The sequence below is a fragment of the Ambystoma mexicanum genome, chromosome 5p (assembly GCF_040938575.1).
Source record: "Ambystoma mexicanum isolate Mex_15411 chromosome 5p, UKY_AmexF1_1, whole genome shotgun sequence".
NCBI classification, from domain to species: domain Eukaryota; kingdom Metazoa; phylum Chordata; class Amphibia; order Caudata; family Ambystomatidae; genus Ambystoma; species Ambystoma mexicanum.
Genome location: NC_090930.1, coordinates 680,639,332 through 680,662,962, shown reverse-complemented (window position 1 = coordinate 680,662,962; position 23,631 = coordinate 680,639,332). Strand labels below are relative to the sequence as shown.

At 44.1% G+C, this 23,631-nt stretch overlaps 1 protein-coding gene across 1 annotated transcript in view; it reads right to left on the bottom strand.

The window, feature by feature from the left end:
• Positions 1-1,440: 1,440 nt before the first annotated feature.
• Positions 1,441-23,631, bottom strand: part of RBM41 (RNA binding motif protein 41) — a 263,207-nt gene continuing 241,016 nt past the window's right edge. Inside the window, exon 7 of the mRNA XM_069613048.1 lies at positions 1,441-5,406. Within this exon, the coding sequence (XP_069469149.1) occupies positions 5,291-5,406 (116 nt within the window). The 3' untranslated portion in view covers positions 1,441-5,290. The remainder of the gene's footprint in view (positions 5,407-23,631) is intronic.

Here is a 23,631-nt window from a genome sequence, read left to right as displayed (position 1 = left end):
TAGTGATAATAACAGTTGTACTATATAATACATTTCAAACATGTGTAGAGATATGATCTCCTTTTTTTTACACTATGTTAATTCCTATGTTAATTCCTGAAAGGGGGCTGTTACAACTAGGCCATTACATCTATGAGCATTCTTGCTTACCTGACTGCTGTAGTAGTTTAGAAGTGGCTCTTGGGGGGGTTTATCTCACTGGCTGAAGGGATCTGACGTGGAAATGTGGAGAATTGCGCACAAGAGAAATGTGTATGGAGAAAGGGGTATGATCTGGCAGGGTCAATGCCTGCATGCCTCTGGTTGAAAGCTTTATGATCACCCAACTGGTAAACAACACGTAACTGACTGTCCTTGCAGTTGCAAGTTGTTCTTTCTTTCCCTCTTTTGATTATCTATACAGTATCTTGATGTATTATGCATATCTATTGCTCATGGCAGTGTGCAATATTTGCACTAGCTGCTGGCTAGTGATATTTTTTTCTTGGAGATTAAGAAATAACGTGCTTTGTATATGTATAGAATTGAGGTGGAGAGTGACTTTCATGCCTGGTTAGTATCTTGCAATATTAATTTTTGCCCCCTGGTTCATGGTATACTGTCGGACTGAGGAGCCTCTATGTGATATTAGCATTGCCTCATGTTGAATACCAGGCAATTTTTTTATGTTGCAATGATCCTCTTACCAGTTCTTGATTGTTGTAATAAAATGTAATAAACATAAGGTAACTTTGTTTTTTAAGAAACTCCATTGGGACTGTACACGTCCTTACAATGCAACAGAGAAATCAAAGGTAACCGGAGAGCAGATACTTTTTTAAATTGCAAAACAAAGGGGGGTCTGGGAATCTCTCTACCAGCACGAACACAGCACAATGTCCTGTTCTTGGGTGAATAACCCCTGGGACTTGGTTGAGACTTGGTTGAGACTCTCTCAGGGGCCATCCACCCAAGAACAAGTCAATGGGCTGTGTTTGTGCTGGTAGAGAGTTTCCCAGACCCCCCTCTGTTTTGCATACCAAGTAACTTTGGGTCTCACCCTAAGTTACCAGGGGAATCCAGACGTGGACCCCTTGCTCACTGTTCTTAGAGGGGCGCAGCTTCACCTCACTGATGATGCCCAACAAGGTTGAAACACGTGTTTGGGGTTGCTGTGGTACTCTTGTTCAGAGGAGAATTGCCTAGCATTTCGGTGCTGGACTGCCCCTGGGCAGGAAAAAGACTGATATGTGGGGAAATGTCTTCTCTGTGAAAAGAACAGTGAGCTAAATACTTGGTTGAGACTCTCCCAGGGGCCATCCACCCAAGAAAAAGTCAATAGGCTGTGTTCGTGCTGGTAGAGAGTTTCCCAGACCCCCCTCTGTCATACTTTTTAAAATTGGTTTCATAACAAATTTAATCAAATACATTTTCAACAATTAAAAAGACAGAAAATTAATATGCTCTGTGCAAACAATACGTTTATAGGCAAATATCAAGTATAAAATATTATGCAGCAGTCTTCAAAATGTTTTTTTTTCAAATAAATTGACAAACGTTGTAGTGAATTACATAGGTCCTGATTATAAATTGAGCTGTAGTGGTAAAACATATGATATTTTGGAATACTGAATGTTTTACCAATCTGTCAAATTTGAAGTTTGAGAAGTGAAACTCATCTCTTACGCCAGCTTTGTGTGGAGTGCAGCAAATTGAGGGAATTCGCCCCTTCTCCCCAGGACAGAGCCCCCCCTGTGAGACTACAGAGTTGCGCCCACTCTGCAACATCCTCCCTAGGGTTCGAGGCAAGTGGGACTTTACCGGGACAGACTCCCCATTTGGGGCAAGGACTTCCATTCCTGTGAGGAACTCCCTACACCAGAAAACGGTATCCAGTCTTTTCATTGAAAGATTTCCCATCAAATATTCATTCAAAAAAGGTACCCTCGAAAAAAATCTTTCAATGAATATTTTTCCATCGAAAATGTATGCATGTGTATTTGTGTGGGCTAAAGGGTTAAAGGGTTAAATGGTTAAATTTGGACAACAGGGGTTTGGGGGCACCCATCCAATAAAAACCATTTGCTATACAGCTTTTCGATGGAAAGTGGTATAAAACATTAGATGAAAACAAATTTGATGGGAAATACATTCAATGAAAAAAATTTGATGGGAAAACTATAAACCCCAGAAAACATGATGAAATATATGGGACTATCAAACTATAACATCTATCAAAACTCAGACAAGGAAGAAGCTGACTGATGATATTATTTGGAGGAAAAGGAAACTCTCTTTAAGCCGAAGTGTCCAATCCACTGAGACGAGCGGATTGAAATATAAACAATCACCATACATGCAGCGAGAAGAGGGACGAGAAGTGAAAGAAGAAGTTGCTGCCAAGCAAGGGAGATCCCCTCGTATTGTGATGCCGTGAGGAGGCGGATCTGCAATAGGACGCGGAGCCCGCACAATACAAACTTGCTGGGAGTTAGCAAGGTGAACACTGAGAAGTCAGCCTAGCCACGAGGCTGAGAAGGAACAAGTTAAGTAAGGCTTACTAAGCCAAGAGCCTGAGGAGGTTCAAGCCAAAGGAGCTTGAAACGTGGTGGTAGCGTGACAACAGAAGAATCGTGGTGAGCAGAAGGCCCGTACAACTGTGCCGAACCCGCCTCTGGGCAGACACAAGTTGCGCAGCTCTCTGTCATCCTACTGAGACGCAGAGCGGACGAACTAAGATTAAATGTGATGAGACGCAGAGGAAAGATGAACCGCTGTGTGGTGGAGAAGCAAAGTCGACGTGAAGCCTGTAAGATGTCCAGAGAGGATTCCGATAAAGGGGGCGGTACCGGGAAACCAGGGAGGCACAGGAAGTTTCCGCACCAACATTATTTAAACTGGCTAACTCGTCTTGGAGATACCAAGAAAGCAGTGAGAGGAAGCTAGTTGAAATTGAACTTTAACAGTCTGAGAAAGAAACCGATGCAATTCCCTGAAGGGGAGGCTAAGGGAAATGTGGATTCCTTGATAAACCTGAACTTTACGATTGTAAGGAAATGTGAAATAAGTTATCCTGGAAAAGAGTAAACTGAAAGTGAGATAAGCGTAACCTGAACATTCATGAATGTGAATCATCTGAACAAAAGAGATATAGAAATACTTGAAGGGCTGAATCATAAAGGAAATGTTTCTCCATCTTGCCAAGCAGAGAGAATGAAAATGTGAGATAACATATCCTGTGAAAGAGGAAACTGAAAGTGAGGAAAGCATAACGCCAATATTCATAAATGTGAATGATCTCAATAAAAGGAAAAGAAATATAGAGATACTTGGAAGGACTGAGTTGGTAAAAAGAAAAAAGGATATATCCCTATCTTGCCAGGAAGAGAGATTCAATTTGTAGCCAAAGGAGATGAATAGGATAGGGGTTGAAAGACTGAGACGGAAATGTTCAGGGAGAAAAGAACAAAGATTATTTTTCTGAAATAACCTTCGGTCTTTTCTGCCCTGAACATTTCCGACTTGGCCAATGCCCCACCCACACCTCACTTACCTTGCTGCGGCACACTTTGCTGTGTCCCTGTGACACCTGTTCCCTTTCACTTTCGTGATCGGGAACCAGAGCCGCAGGGTCCTTTCCTTTTCTTTTCCCCCCAGGACCGGCTCCGGTACCACGCAGCCCCCGCCTCCGAATGAGGGATTTGGTCGAACATTTTGGCCGTTCTTTATTTTCGAATGGCCGAAATTCGGCCAAATCTCCTATTCAGTCTTAATCTCTGTCATTTTGGATGATTTTGATGAATAGGAAGTAAGAAAGCGAGAATATGAAGAGCAAAAGGCTTGAATAGCCTTGAAGATGAATCAATCTGAATTAAGGACATTTGAGCCCAAAGTAGGAAACAAGTGGGCCAATTTGAGAAAAGAACACTATGAACTGATAAAAAGAGTGACCAAAGAATCTGAAAAGATCATCTATTAAGAAGCTACGTGCGGAAAGCACCAAGCAAGAGAAGGGAGTCATTCTCCTGCTCTTTTGTTTTGTTGAATTAGTGATAGTGTCAGATAGGCAGAGTTTGGAGGGTGGACATAGTCTCTTAGTTAATTCTGTAGGTAGGGAATCCCCATAACTATAGGGATAGCTAGGCTTTTACATTTATTATTTAATAAAACCTGAAATAACAATGTCCTTAAAGAGTCTATGGCCCTCATTACAACACCGGCGCTAAACCATGGCGCTATTAACACCATGGTTGCTGCCGGTATTGTAACGAGTTCACCATGGTGAAATGGGGAAGTACCACCCCATTCCAAGGTTGGCGGGGCGGTACTTCCCCATTTCACCATAGGGCATAATGGGAATGGGGAAGGCGGTAATTACGGTACCGCAAATTGTGGTACCGTAATTAGCACCAAGGTCCCTTTGCGGGTCCATTCCTTAACGGCTGGTAAAACCAGCCGTTAAGGTGGGAACCCGCAAAGGGACCTCGTAATCAGGCGCTAAGGGATTACCGGTACCGGTACCCTTACCGGTAATCCCTTAGCGCCAGGGTCGTAATGAGGCCCTATATCCTTCTTCCGATCCTCCACAGGAGGTATTTATCTGTACACAATCATCACGCAAAAATGAATTAGTGCACGCAGTAATTACCACATTCATTGATATGAAATCACCATGGAGTCCTATGTACCTCGCAAATGCAGAATAACTGACTGTGAATCATGCAGACCCTTCAATTTATCACATGCAGAAGAAATACTGCCACACTTCTAATCAGGCCCATAAAGCCCTTCATGAGCACTTTCTGAGTTCCGCATGTATTTCTACAGAGATTTCCACACAGAATTAACGACTTAAAGTCAGGTGAATTCGACATCAGGAAAACAGCAGAACATCACACAGCTATATATACACTTTAAAATCAACATCGCTCATACTCCTGATTAAGATAGCTAAACTAAGAGATAATGTAATGTTCCCATGGCTCTCCTTACCTCCTGCTTTCATATCCATAATGCCCTGTCATGTTTACCTGTGACAGTACAATCTTTGCCCTGCCCACAAGAAAGATGTCTATTGTTTCAGCATGAGAAATTTCCTAGTCACAATACTTGGATTTCCACTATCCAATGTAGCATAAGAAGCTGTCCTCATCTACTCAATTGGGGATCACTCTCCCTTGTTCTGGCACACAACAGGGTTTGAATGGCTGAAGGAGACCGTGTTCTAAACTTAAATTCCAACATCTGCATTCACACATTTAGGCCAGTTCCCCACATATCTGGGTTCCTTTGTACTGTCGGCAATAGAGGATCAGGAATGCAGATCAGAGGAATCCGATTTGTTTTTGCCAAATTCAATCACCAAAGGTTTTCCCAGAAGGTTGTATCCATTTGCCAGCTGCCATGCTTCCTGTGCCACAGGCACACCTAGAAGAGAAAAAAAAGTCAGAGCATGATATAACCATTTCACCCTATGCACCCATGTTGCTATTACACTATTACCTAATGAGGTCAAGCATTTCACCTCCTTAAGTCTTGGCTTTATTCATCTGGCATTTTATACCCCCTTTTGATATGGTTCCAAAACGGTACCGTGTTTGGGAATTAGTTTGTGAATCATTTATGTATAGACTTCTTAGCACTTTCAATTAACAGGTGAATGCTTGAATCCCAGGGAAAAACAAATACATGAGCAGGGTTTTATAATTAACATAATGGGTAATAAAAGCAATTTAAGGTTTCTGCTTATAACAATCCATTTACTAGGGGCCAAAATGTCAAATGGTAGATTAGTGAGGCCTGCGAAAAATATCAAATCATACATGTATCATATCTATATTCAAAACCAGAAATAAATATGCAGTCATTACCTGCGGCATAAAGAACTTAAGCCAAACAAGCAAAGACTCATTGTATGTTTATGCACTCACAGTAAAGTCCTATCATTGTAGTATATATTATATGATATATGATATGGCATTTATAACGCGCCTATACACAAGTGTTTCAAGGCGCGACGAGGCAAGGGAGGGAACAGAGGGAAGACAGAGACAACAATCCTACTAGGCTGGGTGTCACTCAGATCGTGCAAGTGCATGGGAAGGGGGAAGGGAGAAGGAGGAATGTGCAGGGAGGTTTGGGAGGGGACAGTGCAGTACATAGGGATAATAGAATAAATAAACAATAAGTAAAAGTACAGCCAGTTGGTGGCAAGTGCAAGGGTAAGTGCAGACATCAGGTGTCAAGTGCTGGTAGTGGGACTGTAGGGATACAGAAAACAGTCCCCAAGAGCAGGTGTGCGACTGGCGGGGGAGGGGACCTGGGCCCGAGATCAGATGGTGGCTAGGTAACCAGTGCAGTTTCAGCCAGGAAGGTCAGCAGGAGAGAGGAGGAGAAAAAGCAGACGCAAAGAGAAAGGTTTTGAGGTGCTTCCGGAACCGCAGATGATTCTCCTCAAGTTTCAGGGAGGCTGTTCCAGAGGGAGATCCCAGCCGAAGAAAGAGATCTACCACCAACTCGTTGCTTGGAGAAGCGACTGACCCTGAGGGAGTTGGAGGTGGATGAGCAAAGAGCTCAAGAAGGAAGATATTTAGGAAGAAAGAGTTGAAGGTATTGAGGCCCCAGGCCCAAGAAGGCCTTGTGGACAATGCAGAGGGTTTTGAACTTAATCCTCGTGGCCAGTGGGAGCCAGTGCAGAGATTTCAGTCCTGGAGAGATACGATCCCTGGGCTTGAGGCCAAGGACAAGTCTCGCAGTCCTGTTCTGGATGAGTTGCAGAGGACAGTAGAAGCAGGCAGATTTAGAAAGAGGCTTTTGCAATAGTCCAGCCTAGAGAGAACCAGAGCTCTGGAGACGGTGAGCTTCTGGGGGAAGGAGAGGAAAGGAAGAATATCTCTGAGGAGGTGCAGCTGCTAGTGTGACTTCTTAGAGACGTCAGAGATGTGAGGAGAGGAGAGTGTGGAGTCGAAGATGACCCCAAGGTTTTTAGCCTCACAGGTGGGAGCAGGAAGAGGGCCAAGAGAGGCTGGCCAGAGAGTGACAGGAAAGGAGGGAGCGGGTGTGCCGATGAGGAGAATCTCAGTCTTACTGGCATTAAGGCAGAGATCATTGGCGGCACAACACTCCTGGATGGTGGACAGACAGACAGAGATGAGAGAGGTAGAAGAGGTGGCTGAAGGTAGCCTGAAAATGAGCTGAGTGTCATCCACATAGGACTGGAAGTTGGGGCAGAGCGCGGCAATGCAGTGGGCAAGTAGTGCCAGGTATTGGTTGAAAAGGTCCCACACTAATGTAATTATTAGCAGCCTAGTTATTTCCCTAATTATTATCCTTTAACCTTGCATTGTCCAACAACTACCTTTATAGACCAGCTTTGCTGTCAATAATTCAAAATCAATTACTGCATTCTAGGACCTTTTAGAGTTTGATAGGGTGTGCAGCTGGCATTGCCCACAAAATAACCAAATGATGTAGAGAGCTAAGAACTAAGAGTACCTGAATCACCACGAAGGTAACTATTAATTACCTTTACATCTAGATTCTCTCCCTCCTTACAAACTTATTGGGACAGAAAGAATGTATTGGGGAAGAGAGGGCACAAATGACACCTGGCTTCAAGCAAAAAGGTTATGCAGTAAGGTTACGCAGCATCTTCTACCTAAAACAAGCATCTGTAAGGAAGAACAATCCATGCACTAATGCATAGAACAGACATTAGGATACGCCCACTTGGACCTTCTGCAGATCTCAGCAATGGACACATGCCTTTGGAAAGCCATAGATGCTACCTTAGATCTGGTGAAACATGCATGTAGTCAGGAATAGGAACACAATGCAAACTGTATGCTTTTGCAATGCAAGATACAATCAATCTGGCAATGGGACCCCTGGTTCTTTCTTCCTTAAATTCAGGCAGGGGCGACTTGTCCATAATGGGTGGATGGGCAGTACCCTGCCACCAATCTGCCTGGTATGGAGGAGCCAGCAGGCCAAAAGAAAAACAGGGAGAGAAAAGCCCCAGGAGCACCATCTCTCCCTTCAGGAACTCCAAGCTGCTTCACATATCTAACAATCCATGTCTGGGTTGGGAGTATACCTCTCTGAGTCAGGCATGAGCACTTTGGCATGTTGGCCCTGCCCCTCTGTGGAGATGGGGCACCCCTAGGCCTCCTCTTTGCAGTTGAGGCAATTTCAAATTTGACGATGTTAACGTTTTTCACTGCCGTGGACACGTACACTATCAGTATTTCTTCCGTGTTCACTTCAGTGTTAAAATGGATTGCTACAATCTGGCCTGATGGACAGATTATAGAAGGTCACCCTAGTTCTGGAGAGCAGGGATGATCTGAGAGGTTAGCCAAAACCCAATTCAAGGTAGCAATGGAGAGCAGTCAAGGATATTCTAAGGAGAACGTGAGGGGGGTCTTGGGTCCACACAGCAAAGCACACAATAATTCAATTTAGATAGGTAAGCACAAAAATACTCTTTTTATTATAGGCCCAAAAAACACAGATATGAAATAAGCAGGTAGCAGTATTGTACAACACCCAATTATAAAACATAAATACAGTAACCGTTAGGTTTGTAAGAATGCATACAGTACCTTAGTTTTGTTTTGTTTATTGTTACAGTTGTTAAAAACAACTTTTCAATAATTTTTTACATGACAGACAAAAGAAAAACATATAAAATAACTGTAGATCAAAAAACAGACCATCAGTAAAACATTTATTGTGCATAACACTAGTATAGTACCAGAAGAATAAAACTCGATCAAAATGCAAAGAAAAAGGACCAATACGTTATTAAATAGCACACACAGTCAGTTCTTTCATAAGGCATTAATGATCCTGATCAATGTTCAAAATAGGCATAGACAAGAAAAAAGAGCATAAACAGCACATTATATCTTTGAAGTCAAGAATGACACATTACATCTTTTAAATCGGTATTACTCATCAAGAGGCGTAGCAGACTAGTAGGCAGATTTCCTTAAAAATGTTAGTAATACACATATGAACGAAATTAAGCTAGGTTATCTTATGTTAAAGTGGCTGGGATATGCAGACAACCTCATATTACTTGATTATACGCCTAAAGGATTACAGGCAAAATTAGATGAGCTAGAAAAGTTCACTATAGTTAACCTTGTTGTTAACATTGGAAAAAACAAAATCATGAGGTTTGAAATGAACCCTTCTAATAAGAAAAGATATAATGGTGGGTGGACGTTGAACCAACACCCGATTGAAGTGGTTAATGAATATAAATATTTAGGAGTCATTACAGATGATAAACTCACATGGAAAAAACATTGGTTTGAAATTAAAAGAAAATGTATGATCGTAACCATAGCCTTAAGCAACTTCGTGGGCAATCAGGGCACTTTTTCAGTCGCAACAGTTGTTAAATTGTATTCGGCTAAAATTGTCTCTTGCTTGATTTATGGAGCTGAAATCTGGGGAAACAAATTCGGAAATGACCTAGACAAATTTGAGGCAAAAATGCTGAGGATATTGATGCGAATGCCTAAAACACTGCCCTATGAATATATATTGCTAGAATGCAAGTTATCCAGCGTAAGAAGTAGAGTGCAAATGTCTACAGCCATGCTTTATGTGAAACTAAGACAGCTAGCTAATAATACTTTTATGGTGCGAATGATGGAGCAATATGAGGTGATTGATACTAAAACTGATTTCGAAATGATAGATAGAGATCAACTTACCTCAAATTGATAAACAATGAGAGTCACAGTTGGCTGTTATATTCTGTGGCCCAGATAAAACGCAAACTGAAAAAAACTAATATGCGAAATTGATCGAGAACAAAGAAAAGTGAATCTGGCAACCAAATCCAACAGTGGGATATTTGTAGAGCATCTGACACTAAGAGTGACTAAACCTAAATATCAGGTGGCATAGCCTAATTGCTCCACCATTCGTTGGTACTTTCTGTTCAAATTTCATTCTTGTGATGTTTTAGAAATACTAGGCGCTAGAGTGGGTATTCCCCGAGAAACTAGGTTTTGTCGTCTTTGTGGAATAAATGTTTTAGAATCAGCACACCAGATAATATGTGTGTGTAAAAGTTTAGATAAACTACAGAGACAATTAATTTTTGATGACATATGACAACTCAATGTATACCTGTAATACCTGACAATACCTTAGTCAACACAAATGAAAGTAAGTAATGACGCAGTAGAATTAAACCAGTTTACAAGAATAATACCCTAACTTTTCCAAATTCAATCACTAGGATGTATGGGGCCTTGTGCCCAAAAGTTACAAAGCTTCTTCTTAGGAGGGAGAACAGATGTAGAAACAGTTCTTGTGGTGGTGAAAAATGTTCCAGAAGATGCTTCAACAATGTTACCGGTCAGTAAAATGGTTTTCCTAGTTTTAGGTACAGTCTTTATATCAAACCATCAAAAAACAATGGAATGGAATAAACAAAGTTTATTCTAAGGTTTATTATAAGGGAGGCAGGTGCGGCTGAATGCTTTGCGATTACTCACCCACCCGGTCTTTGATTTTCCCAGTTAACTTGGGTCACTGCAGGGAAATAGCGTATCGCTGGCTATCGGTTTTCCCACCGTTTGTACCAGTGCAGGATGTCCATGGGTTGCAGGTCCGAGGATTTCTCCGGCTGGCTGATAGTAAAGGATGCAACCCCATATGCAGAAAGGCAAGCAGGATTCAACGATGCAGGACTCTTCTGGACACTTCACAGGACACACGGAAGTGACTTTCACTGACGGGTACCGCACAGTGACAATGGCTGGCGTCTCTCCATTCGCAGTTGAAGAAGACCTCCAGGACAGGATTCTTTGATGCTGGGAAGCTGAAACCTGGCAGGAAGGTGACTAGTGGCATGAGCTGGCGACGACCGAAGTGCCGGGAAAAACGCGGAACAGGGACCCTTCTGGCAAGGTAGCCCACTGGAGAGCTCGTCAGTCCACTGGGTGGTCCAGGGACACTTCGAAAGCTCAGGTTCTATAGATCCTCGAGAAGGCATCAAGACTGGTTGGGATGAAGCACGGCAGAGGACCTTCGCAGATCAGGTATGCCACCAGGGCTTCACTGGGGCAAACACAGGAAGGTATGCCAGGCCTCTTCAGGAGTCGTCCGCGGATCTTCAGTGGGCTGCTCTTCTACACAGGATAGTTGGCTCAAATGCAGATCTGATTGAATGGCTGCATGAGTCCTCTTCTTATGTTAAATCCTGGCTGGAAGCAAGTCTAAGCCCACCAATGGTAATGATCTGCACCATTCAAATGGCCAGCAGTGGTCCGATTTCGGACCACTGTGGGTTTCACTCATGTTCCATACCTAGACTTTCAGGTGCCACGGAAATGGAGTGGGACCAGACAGTCCCACCTACTTCCTCGGTCCACACACCATGCCAGCAGTAGCCTACGAAAGCAGCAGCTTTCCCAGGCGTATGCATGACCAAGATACAAAAGTATCCGCACTGCATTGTAAGATGCTGTGTGCACTGTTAAAAAGTTAACAAAAAGGGAAAAAGACAAAAGGGAAAAATAATGTATCAGTACTGATAGTCAGAAGAACTGATCAGTTTCCCCATGACAAAATGAGCCAGGGCTAGGGGAGTGAAGCTGAAGGCTTAACTTCCCTGTATAAATTCAGAACAGGGTCAATAACAAAAGCAAAAAGTGTAGGGTCCATAGAATACGGAGGGCAAGAGAAATCTTTCTTAACAATCAGATCAAGGAAGTGTGAGGTGTGGATGCAAAGCTAAGGCCAGAGAGTGTGTGCTAAGATAAGAAACCGTCAGGTATGTAAAAAAGTGGTGTGTGTGTGGTGGTAGGTGCAGGCAGGTGCCTGTGCTTTTGCGTTTGCCCAGTACATAGGCAACTTATTGTTGTGGCAGTTTAGCTTGAAGCCCTATTTACAGGACAATGCTGCCATTTTTGGTTGTGGATACAAGCATCATATTATACATTTCCAATTTCAATATTTTCATCGCTACACTCATTCCCTCAGTTCAAACTCCCTTCTATTCTTCCTATCCTGCTTTCTATACCTCGTGCTACTCTAATCCCCATTTTAATTTCCCTTCAGCAGACTAAGGTCTGGCAACACAATACACCCTAAAATCTCAGACAAGGATAGATGCTTTGAGACCAACACTATGGTTGTGATTCAGTGCAGTACAAAAGCTCAGTAATTAATTAAATTAATATGTTTCAGTGGCAATGTTGGCATATATTTTGGAGGTGTTTTTACAGGACAATGCTGGAAATGATTGTGGGCATGGGTATCCTTCAACGTGCTTTACAGTGGCAATGCTGGAATATATTGTGGCCACAGGCACCATGAAGTGTGTTACATAGTTGCAATTCTGGCATATACTGTGGGTATTTGCATCATAATGAAGAAAAAGTTACTCACTGCAGTGACTATTGTACCCTTAGTCCATAGTTCCCTTTACATCCATACTTCTGAGAAGTCCACTGAAGTAGAATGGGACTGGAAATGTCATGGAGTTGAAGTTTCAGCGTAGCGCCAGTTGACTTGTTAGGGGACCCTACATCCACTGAACCTGCAGATGTATGGAGAAAAGGTGACTAGGTACAAGGAGTAAAGTAGTCAACAGGGTGAGTAACCTTTTCTGCCCCTTTTGTCCCATCCCCTTTCTTCCATATTCACGCGAGTATACCAAGAATGATACCCAGATTGGGCTGGACGTACTCTAACCAAACAGATTCTAGAGGGCAACCTACTGAAACCTAGCAACCGATCAAACGGTTAGGCTGAGGGAAAGCTAACAGATGACCTCCCAAGGAACGTTCCCCTGAAAGGCCCTGCAGTTGTCTTTGTTTTGTTTGCAAGAGCATGTAGGCCTTAAGGGGAGGGGGGTGATCTATTTTTAATCTTATAAAATTTGTAAATGCCAAACAGAATCCATCTAACAATAGAAGCTTTATAGAGGCCTTTATCCCAGGTTTGGAGCCGCCAAAGGTAATGAACATATAATCTACAGGTATAGTCAAAGTAGAATTTGGGAGCCGACCAAGCATCCACCGTACAGTGCATTCTCTGGGATTGCAACTTGGGGGGCAGAAAGGAGGGAGAGGACTACCTCTTGGTTGATGCAGAAGGATGATACCACTTTCAGAGTAAAGAAAGGGTGTGTCCTAAATCCTTGGTCTTGTGGAAAAAGGTATAAAGTTCTGAGGCTGACAAAGCTCGAATCTCACTAATGCACCTAGCTGATGTTACAGGAACTAAGAAGGCAACCTTCCACATGAGTAGCCTAATATTTTTCAAAGCCATAGGCTTGAACAGTTCATGAGAGAGAGCAGAAGTACTATATTTAACTCGGTGAGGGTCCCAGACATGGAGAAAAAGCCTAGTAAAATGGAGTTCTAAACCCGGATTAAAAGTAGAGAAACCCATTGCGTCAGTGCTTCTGTAGGCCCGAACAGCAGCAAACAAGCAAGGCAAGATCTTGATGCTCGGGTCTGCAAGTGCCGAAATGAATGAAAGGACATGACCCAAGAGCTGAGCTAAGGCCTGAACTCCTTTTCGAAGATCAGTGACAGAAGCATTGCCACTTATTCAAGTGCTGCCTTCTGGTGGATTTTGTTCTTGCTGCCTCGATGACTGCCATCATATTCTGCTGGAAAAGGCCAGATGGCCTACAGTCAAATCTTCAGGGATCTAGTGAACAAGATAATCAATTGAGGAAAGCGTGGAGAACCCTATCCTTCTGTTGAGACAATCACTGGGGAAACACAGGGGCAAAGGCAATGTTCTTGTGTCACGGCCCGTTCAACATCCGCGGCGTCCTTCTCTCCCCATGCCGCATTATCCAGGCTTTTGCGTCTACTGTGGCGTTTTGGACACGATAAGTTCGCCGTCATCGTGTACTACAACTCCCAGGAATCCCGGGGCTTCAACCACGTGACAGGTCATGTGTCCAATCTACAAACGCTACCCGGAGGTCGCCTCTACAAAAGCATTCGTAACCTGCCGGGCGGCGCTCCTGAACCATAGCGTTCCGCCCGGTAAGCAGCTTATTGTGATTACCTCTTGTTTTTGCTTGATTTCCCGACATCACTGGCATATTTGTTTGAATCCGGATTTTGCTTCTGCCTAATCCTGGTCAGTGTTTTTGGCGCTCCACCCCTTTGAACTCATCTCCTGGCCCATCATTTGAACATTGCTCTATCCCCATCTGCTTCTGGCGCCATATTCCCTCGGTCAGATCACCTGGTTTCCCTGAACTCAGCATTTCCCTTGGTCTGCTTCCTCACCTCCCAGCGGCCTCGGACTGCTCCTAGACACAGCATAACCCGGCTTTGAGGACTCCCAATGTGTTACTTACCCTGGAATATCCTGCAAAGTGGAATTGTGTGTTTGAACTATGTGGAACTATCACTGGACTTGGCTCAAAGACATCGTCATGGACCTTCTTCCCGTTGGATTTTTGAATCCCTGCTTTTTCCCTAGATTGCGCCCTCGTGCCATACGAGTCAGGTATCTCTCTTGTTGCACAGACCTTGCCGGAACTCTTCTTCCAGCTATCCTTGGGATACCTTTCTCTCTGGGCTGCTGGCAGGAGCTGGCCCAGTAGGTTCTCTTCTTCCTCTTCAGCATCCAAACAGGTATCAGTTAGGTACTTTCTAAGGGGAGTGTTTTTGTGACTCCGCATACGATCACCTACGGGTAATTGCTACAACGTTGTGTCTTTTTCCTCCCTGTTTAGCTCTGCTGTTGCTCCGGCCTTTTCACCTGAGCCCCTAGCCTGTCAGTGGCCATTTGGCCTTCTGCAAGATGTGCTCTCGGGAGGAAAGACTCCCTGTGAAAGGAGACTCCAGTCCACAGTCAGGACTGGGGTTACCCAAGGTGGATCTGACTCTGACAGAACTCTGACATCTTGACGTCTGAAAACCAAAACCTGATTGGCCAAAGTGACATGACAAGGATTACGAACAACATCTGTTACTGCTTCCTTTGAGAACCGTCTTGTGGATGAGAGGAATAGAGTGGAATGGTTAGGTCAAAATGGCCACCCAGAGAAAGCAGATGCTGTCCCAGAGGGTACAGGCTTGGAGATCCCATTGAAAGAGGAAATGCCTGCACCATGCATTTGTCAGAGAGGCAAACAGATCCACTTGGGCGCTGGAAAATATGTGAGGGAAGCTGCAGATGAAACTCCCCCTCCTGATTGGCTTGATACAATCTACTTGGTCTGTCCGTTTCCACATTGTCTTGACTCTCCAGCTGAACCTGCCCCAGTATGAAAGCCCACTCTCATATTTCCACTGTCAGAAGGTGCACAGGGAAAATGTAGTACCTTCCTGCATCTTCAGGTAATATTATACATACATGTCTATTGTCCATATGAATGAGGAGGGCCTTCTCCGAGATTATTGGGAGGAAGGCCTTAAATGCCAGAAAAATGTCCTGTAGTCCTAGAAGACTGATATGATCTGATAGTTTTGCTGGTAACGAGAGGTAATTGTTCAGAAGATAAACAACTCAAACCCCATCCAATCGGGCACACGTCTATGGTCAGCACCAGAGAGTTAGAGGCATTTGCAAAGCAGACGCCTTGGAGAAGATGTGTGTGCTGCAACCACCAGTGCATGTCTTCCTTAGTAGACAACAGAATGCAACTTTGGTCATCTAGATGTACCAAAGCTGATGCCATGACATGAGACAGCTGGAATCAGCTGAATGCTCCTCATTTTGAGTGTGGCCAATGGAACCACAAGGATGCAGAATGCTAGATGGCAGAGGTGCTTCTCGAACCACCAATCTGAGTTTTTAGACTTTACCAAAAAGGACAGTCTCTTTAATATCCCTCATTCTTTTTGTAGCGAATGCCATAGATCTTTCAGAATCTCAGAGCATGCCAATAACATAATGCTATGCTTCAGAGAAAACTCTGATGTCTTCTTGTCGGCCGAGAGGCCCTGGTCATAGTGGAGACCCAGGCAGGTCTGAAGAGACTTAAGGGCTGCTTCAGCTGAAGGAGCCCAGATGAGTCTTGGATGAGCCAGCTATCAAAGCACCAACAAAGGCAGAGGCCAGTCAGGCAAATATCGTCCACCACCACAGCCATCCATTTGGTAAACTTTCTTGGAGCCGCACTGAAAGCAAAGGGCAAAACTCTGAATTCATAAACCCTAGGCCCCAGGAACAAGCAGAAGAATTTCCTTCGAGGAGGCCAGATTGCAATGTACAGATATAAGTCCTTAGAGTCCACTGGGTGAAATTAATTCCATCAGTGCTGACAACATCTGGACTGGCTTGGGCAGCTTTAATCTGTTAATGGAACGATAGAGGTTGAGAGAACAGAGGTTCAGCAAGGTCTCCCCTTGACATGGGGAAGAGCCTGCCTGGAAAAAAAGCCAAGGTCTCTATTCCAGAAGGGCCTCATTAAGGGATCTCATCTTCATGAGGTTCTGAACTTCACAAAAGAGGGACACAAAAATACAGTGTCCTGATACACAGGTAAGGCACAGGAAGGACACTGGAGCCAGTAAGTGTGATGATGGAAATGCATCAGAGGGACAGGGCCTCCGAATCCTTGTCCTTTAGTGCTTTTTATCATGTGTTCTGTCTTGTTATCCACGCAGGAGTTCATGTGGGTCTCCTGGCGGTGTGGCTCTTCCTGTATTTGGCTTGGTGAACAGACTCTTGGGATACCCTTATGGCACCTAGGGGTGGGAATACAACCCTGTACTCCTTTTGTATGTTTTTGGGCACCTGTGTGTGGCCCACAGAGCAGGGTATGGGCTGGTGGCAGCTCTGTGCTGAATTGACAGGTGCCCTGAGCGTCCTCCATTTTGGGATACACAGGTCCTGTCATTGGAATCAGTGGATTCCTGATGGAGACAAGATGGCCCTCATAGCCTCTTGCCTCCCATCACCTGTTACCTTGTATCCCCCAAGTCGCGGGAAGCCCTGCCTCTGTCCCTTCCCCCTGACTAGCTGTTGGGTGGAAGTTCCATATAGGGTGTTGTGGGGGAAGTCCAGGCTTGACAGGCTGGAGCCTTCCCAATGACTGTATGTTGTGGGTACGCCCGTAGGGTCGGACCTGGGTGAATGGAGTGTGTGACTAATACACATTCCATGATATGGGTGTCTAGTATCTGAAACATTGACTGAGACAGCCCTACCTGAAACTTGTATGAGTGCAGTGTGGAGTACTCAATGGCAGAGTGCTTGTCCGAATCCACATTCTGAGTTGCGAGTGTCTGGATGGAGAAGAATGGCCTGAATGCCCTGCGAGCGTGACTGGCTGCCTGCCTGCCTGAATGCCCTTCTGAATGATTGGTTGCCTTAGTGTGACCCAGCAGAGTGAATGGGCGATCAACAGTATTTCTGGGGGCCTCCGATTGATGGAAATCGTTCAGAAGCTGAAGTTGAAACTGGAAGTCATTCAGAAGCTGAAGTTGATACTTGATGCTTAACCTTGAAGCCCACTGGAAGAAGAACTGCTGCTGCTGTCCTTCGCTAATTTGAAAGCTGCTATGCCTTCAAGGAACTGATCCAAGAGAGGACCTGGCTAGGAGACCAAATTTCCGAGCTATGAGGGACCATCGTGCACCAGCTGATCTTTGCCAAAGCTCCCTGGTAAACAGACCTACGAAAGGCTGCTGGCCGGAGAAGGGGAACGCAGAGGTGAATGAAGAGATCACCGGACAGCCGTCCACCGTCGCCGACCGGATCCGCAGTGCTCCTTTTGCCTAAGAACATTTGATCCACAGACTCCCTTGTTCATCACTGTCTGTCATGATGCCTACCCTCAGGCATCAGGACCAAGGCCCTCAGCGCCGGGAGCAGGCATCCAGACATTTGTTTAAAAGTCAGCAGCCCCGGCTAGGGGCTGTCTGGGTTCAGTCCTGGCGCCTTAGGCGCCAGGCTCATCATAGAAATCAGTCCTGGCGCCATAGGCGCCAGGCTCATAGACTTTACTTACCTGATGCAGACCATGCTGCAAAAGAGTCCAAGCCTACATGAGGCCTGGATGGGACTATTTTGTTACAGGGACTATTTTTTACTCGGGCGTGGCTCTAGGGAACTTCTTACCTGGAACTACTTTGGAGGCTATTTAAACCACCCGAACAGCAGCACATGCTTTGCGTTATTCTGCATCCAGCAGCGTGACGCTCACCGTGCCTGCAGCCAGCATCCAGTCTTCTGCCACGCCCGCGTGCCTGCAGCCAACATCCAGTCTTCTGCCATGCCCGCCTCGAATCCGGAGCTCCTAGAATAAAGAAGAAGAAAAGGACAAGGTTAGAAAACAAACTTATTTCAAATTCCTCACCTAATTCCGGAACCATTTCATCTCCGGACCTGGAAAGTACATCAGTCCTGCACGCGTCGCTTCGCCAGCTCCAGCACGGAGCCATACTCACCAGTTCTCACAGCATCTTTCGATCCGCCACTGTCTCCATCATTTCTTCGCTGTAATCCGGCACCTAGGGGACACAAGAAAAAACAAGGTGAGCCAAGGGAATCAACAAATACAACCCCTTACCACCATAGACTTACCTGATTTACCACCGGCGGTATTATTCCATAACTCTCCACATTTTCATATGCCGCATCTGTAAAGAGGGAGAAAAACAACACGTTAACGCATGCAATAGTTACCGGACAGTGTTGGGTAACACAGACTCTTACCTGAATGCCAGCAGCAGCTACGAGACCTTCTTCTCACGAACTTGGTTGCAACTTAAGGAAGGAAGGGGACAAGAGTGAACATCGGGCACATTGAACTCTTTGAACTTGATACTTACCAATCCTGCCAGGGACTTCATAGTCAATACTTACCGGAACTCTTCCAACGCCTTCAAACCAGTGAAGCAACTGGTATCTACGCGCCCCTGCAAGACACGCAGGATGGAGAGCTCATCTTTTACGAACATAAGGTGAGGTTACTAAGGGGATATCGGAGGTGATTAGTGGGGGAGAGTGAGAACAGTTGGGAGGCCATCACTAAAACCCACAGGTGGTTAATCCCTGTCTCTGCTTGCAGGAAAATACTTCATCGGGTCCAGCAGACAAGACTAGGCGAGCCAGTCCAGACAGTTATCTCTGCACTACGCATCACGTTGAAGGAGACCGCAGCTGTCCGGGTCCGATCGACACCCCTGTGGGGTCCACGTGAGCGTAACACTGTCGACCGGTTTCATTCTGCCGGAGAAAGTCAAGGCCGCCAACGACCGAGCAGAAGACCTCAGACGTCGATGAAGCTACTGAAGCCAGCCGTGTTCACGTCCCATTCGCCGTCGCCGATGACCAGACGCCCTTGCTGGGCCAAAGTTCTTCATTGGCTCTGTGCGGCAACAAACTATCGTCGTCGAGGTATACCGCACGCCGCGTCCTCACAGGACGTTCACAAGCTTTCGTCAACGAGCACCGCGAGGATCGAAGCTGCTTCCCTGACAACAGCATTCACCTTTTTCTTCACCGAATCTTGACGACCCGTGGCTCCTGCCTGAAAGAGTGCGCTCAAGAAGGGCATGTCGACGACTCCCCAAAGAACTCTACGAAATCAGGTACTTTGGGGCAGTAGAACTTTTATCGAAGGAGATAAGACTCTAATAGACAATATCTGGACTGGGCTTGTGTTATATCTTCATTTACAGGCTGCCCAGGTTGGGGGGATCCTCATACAGACCTGTGCCTAGTGTAGGGGTCCAGTATTCTGCTAATTGTCTAACCAAGTTGTTTTCCTCCTAAGTGTATGGTTGATATTGTTTGCTGTATGGATTCGTATGCTATTTGAACTGAGTACAGTTGATGCATTTTAATGGAATCAGAGTAATCGTGGTAACACCTAGAAACTGTATATATTTACCATTTTAGAAATTGTCAGAGCACAAAGTGTGTCATTGTGATTGTGTACATAACGTGAACCTTATTTATGTAAAGACTGTGTTTTCCTTAAAATAGTGTGTGGACATTCCTTTGTGGGTGCTTGGGGACTACACTGTACTTAAGAACCAGCCTGCATCACCTCCTGAGAGCTGAAGCCTTTGATTGCTTGACTTCGCTACTGAATCTTGGCTGGTGTGCTCTGTGCCTCTCCTCTGCCGTATACATTGCTGTAAACCCAAAATGCCTCTTTAAAATGTCAGCTTTTCAACCATAAAAAGTGCTGTTTGGCGCTAGATCCATTCATTTTTACTGAATCATTGAGATAAAAAGGGCCCTGCAATGCCCAGGATCATCCAGTGTGGCTCAGAGGAACCAGGCCTCATTGGAATGACAGCTCCTATAAAATGTATCTGTGAAAAAGCAACCCAGGAACCCTTGTGTTCATTTTCCACGGGAAACACGTGGCTAAACTTTGCAACAAGTATCAGAATCAGCTGTGCAGGCAGAAACTCTAAACAAAAGGCATAATACATGTATCCAGGCTGCAAACCATTCCAGTACTCAAGGGAATAACTAGTGCTGACTAAAATGTGTATTTCCTGCAGATGAAAATCGGATTTAAAGAAATCAGTTTAATGTGTTTTTTCATGAATGAAAGGCAAAATCGCCTGTTTTTAAAATATGTTCTTGTGTAAAGTCTTAATTCTTTAAGAATGTCAAAGGATTGCTAATGTTAAAAATCCACCTATAAACTGTGTTAATTTTATATGTTTAAATGAAAGAATCAACTATATAAAAAACAACCCTGCTTTAACAGTTCTGAGCCTGAGAAAGGTTGACACCTCCACTGCTGGCAGGAAAGGCTAATTGCTGCTGGGAGGCCTCGCATACTCATGACAAAGGGACTTCATTAGACATTCGTCTGTGCCCCAGGTGAAGACAATAGCAGGCTTGGGCACTCACCCTTCCAGGGGAGGGTGGGGCAGGAAGCTCCTCTCTCCAGGGAGAGGCCCCTCATTCAACTTCAAAGGATTTGCCATTTGCTCACACTTGGGAAGAAAAAGAAAAAAACAACTGACATGTGACTTTTGGGTTTAACATTTTATTTTTCCACTGAACTTCAAGACATTTAACTTGGCAGCAAGAATAAGAAAAAAGAGTGAAAAGTACATAGATCTAAATCTGAATTTATGCTATTCATTTGAAAACTTTGTAGGATTTCTTACTGCGTAAGGAACAGAAGATATAAAGAATGACCAATTGCGCAGAAACTATTAATGTTGCAAATATAATATTGTGTACCCATATGCTAGGGGCGATTGCGCATATATGTACAGTTTGGGAAATGTTAGACCAAACCTTTCATGGCTAAAATTGCCAAAACTCAATAGAAAGACTAAACCAGGTCCCACCGACGTGGGAGTTGGATTGGAATGTGACCCACAAAATATGTCATTTATGTATCTGATTTTCTTAGAGGGCAGAACTACATAAATATGTATTTGTGGGAAAGTTAGATTTGGTCCCAATAGCTATGGGAGGTTTCCAGATCATATCATAAAACATGACAGCCCTTTCTGTCATCCAACCAGCAAAGAGCAAGGCAAGAACTGTGCTCTTGCCCAATCATAGCCTACCATAAACTTGAGTGATGTCATTTGGCATGATAAATAAGGGAACCTCACAACACAGACAAACGCGGATTCCTGACTCCATCCTGATTTCTGTGTGGCGCCCTGTTCCTGAATCCTACATCTTTGTTCCCGATTTCTTCATACTTGCTCCTGATTCCAGATTTCTTTGCAAAGCCTTTGCATTGCTGAACTCCTTTTTCAGCTAGGCCGAATTTCTGAAACACATCGCTAAACTCCAGGGAAGCATCTTGATCCAGCTGAATTGCTAAAGCTAAGGGCTTGCCTGCTCCAAACTCGCCATCCCACTAATTTCCGTTCTCCAGTAACCAGTGCAGTCCAGTGCCAGTCCAGGTGAACAGAACCGCCCAGCGGACTTGTCCACCAGATGTACCCTTCTGTCCTTAGTTAGACTGATCCGTGTGATGACCAGAGCCCCTGACGGTCCAACATCTTAAATTAAAGTGGACTGTAAGTATTAATAGGAATCATAGTGAACCATAGCATAATTTGCCTTGCCTTGTCCTATCCCAATCTCTCAACCATCCTATCTTTAATTTAAGATCCTGAAATACTGTCTGAATCATTCTTGCAACCCTGTCTGTAATTCCTAGTGTTGGCGCCAATTTTTTTCCTCATTTTTGTTTTACTAGACCATAAGCCATTAGTGATTTTGATTAAATAAAGTAATTCCCATAAAGAAAACGGGGTATCCGCCACGTGAAGGGTTACAAGTGGCCGTGTAACTGGAGATTCATGGGTGGCATTCTCTTTTTCTTAGCCATTAAATCTAGTTTAAGTAAAATAAACCTGTCATTTTAAAACCGATTTTCTATTTTTCTCTGTTCTATTTTTGTAAAAATGCCTCTCATTCAACATTGCATAACTTCCTCAATGTAATAGCTAGAGACATCATTTCAACTCTGACTTAAACATAAGACCTCTAGCTAGACCCCAACACAAGAACCGCATTCAGAAATAGTGTATTTCACCCGTTCTTTTTAAAAACTGTTTAGTGAATTTTAGGCGGGAATTCGCATTTCTGCAAAAGTTTACACGCGTGATTTTCAATTTCAATTATTTCCAAAATTCCATTAAGATTCAAAGTCTGTACTGTTGCTCATACTATACCTTATGATTGTTGGCATCTTTTCAGTGCTGCTCCCGTAGAGATTTATATTGATTTAAGGACTTTTGCAACTTTTCATTGTTTTCCTCGGCCATTTTCAAATGTCATTTTAAAAAAGTGTAAGATTTCCAAACCGTTTTTTCTCTTGTTTGGGGGAGGGAAGGTTGTATCTAAATTCTGTGACTGATCTTTACTCCTGAATACCTGCTGCTTACTTACATCTGTGTAAAATTGCTTATTTGTGAGTTGAGAAATTTTGCAGGGGGAAATCTTAACTTAAGCGTTATCTTTCAAACAAGCGAAAACTGTTCTTTTCTCTGTGTTCTATATTCTGTGTTGCTTAAACGTGAATTCAATTGCCTTACCTACTTTCTTATTGGTATTGTCACCACATTGGTGATTGCTGCCCTATATCTTTGATTTGAATTTTAAATAAATAAATAAATAGTACCTTTACCAACCAGCCTGATTCCTGGTCCACTGTGACCTGGGGGTATTTTGAGAAGGGGTGTGATATGAGTGATACATCACTCAGAATACTGAACCTATAGGCACAATAAAATGAGTGATTTTGGCAGTAGACGTCTAATGTAGTGCATCACTAGCAATTTTGCACCCTTTTCTTTGGGTGGCTGCATGAATGGGGAATTAATGAACTTGGGTGGTTCTTGGTGTAAAGAAATGAGGGAGTGAACGTAGGAAAATTGCTCTGGTACGAATTTCTTATGTATGTACGATGAACTTTTTCTTTTTGAAACAAAAGTTGTGCCTTGTGCATAAACTGTAGTTTATTTCAAATTAAAAAAAAATAATAATAAGCATTTCATTTGCACACTGCATACTAGGCTGAGACCAGGGTGCATTGCCCGATTGATATCCTTAACATGGTGAAGGTGGTATTGCCATGGTACTGATCTGTATCGCGCACAGGCACGTGAACATATTTGTTAGGAAGTCGGGGATGCGGTAGCTGCGCCGATTGGCTCCTGATCTGCTCTACTTCAAAGGGTCGACATCATCAAG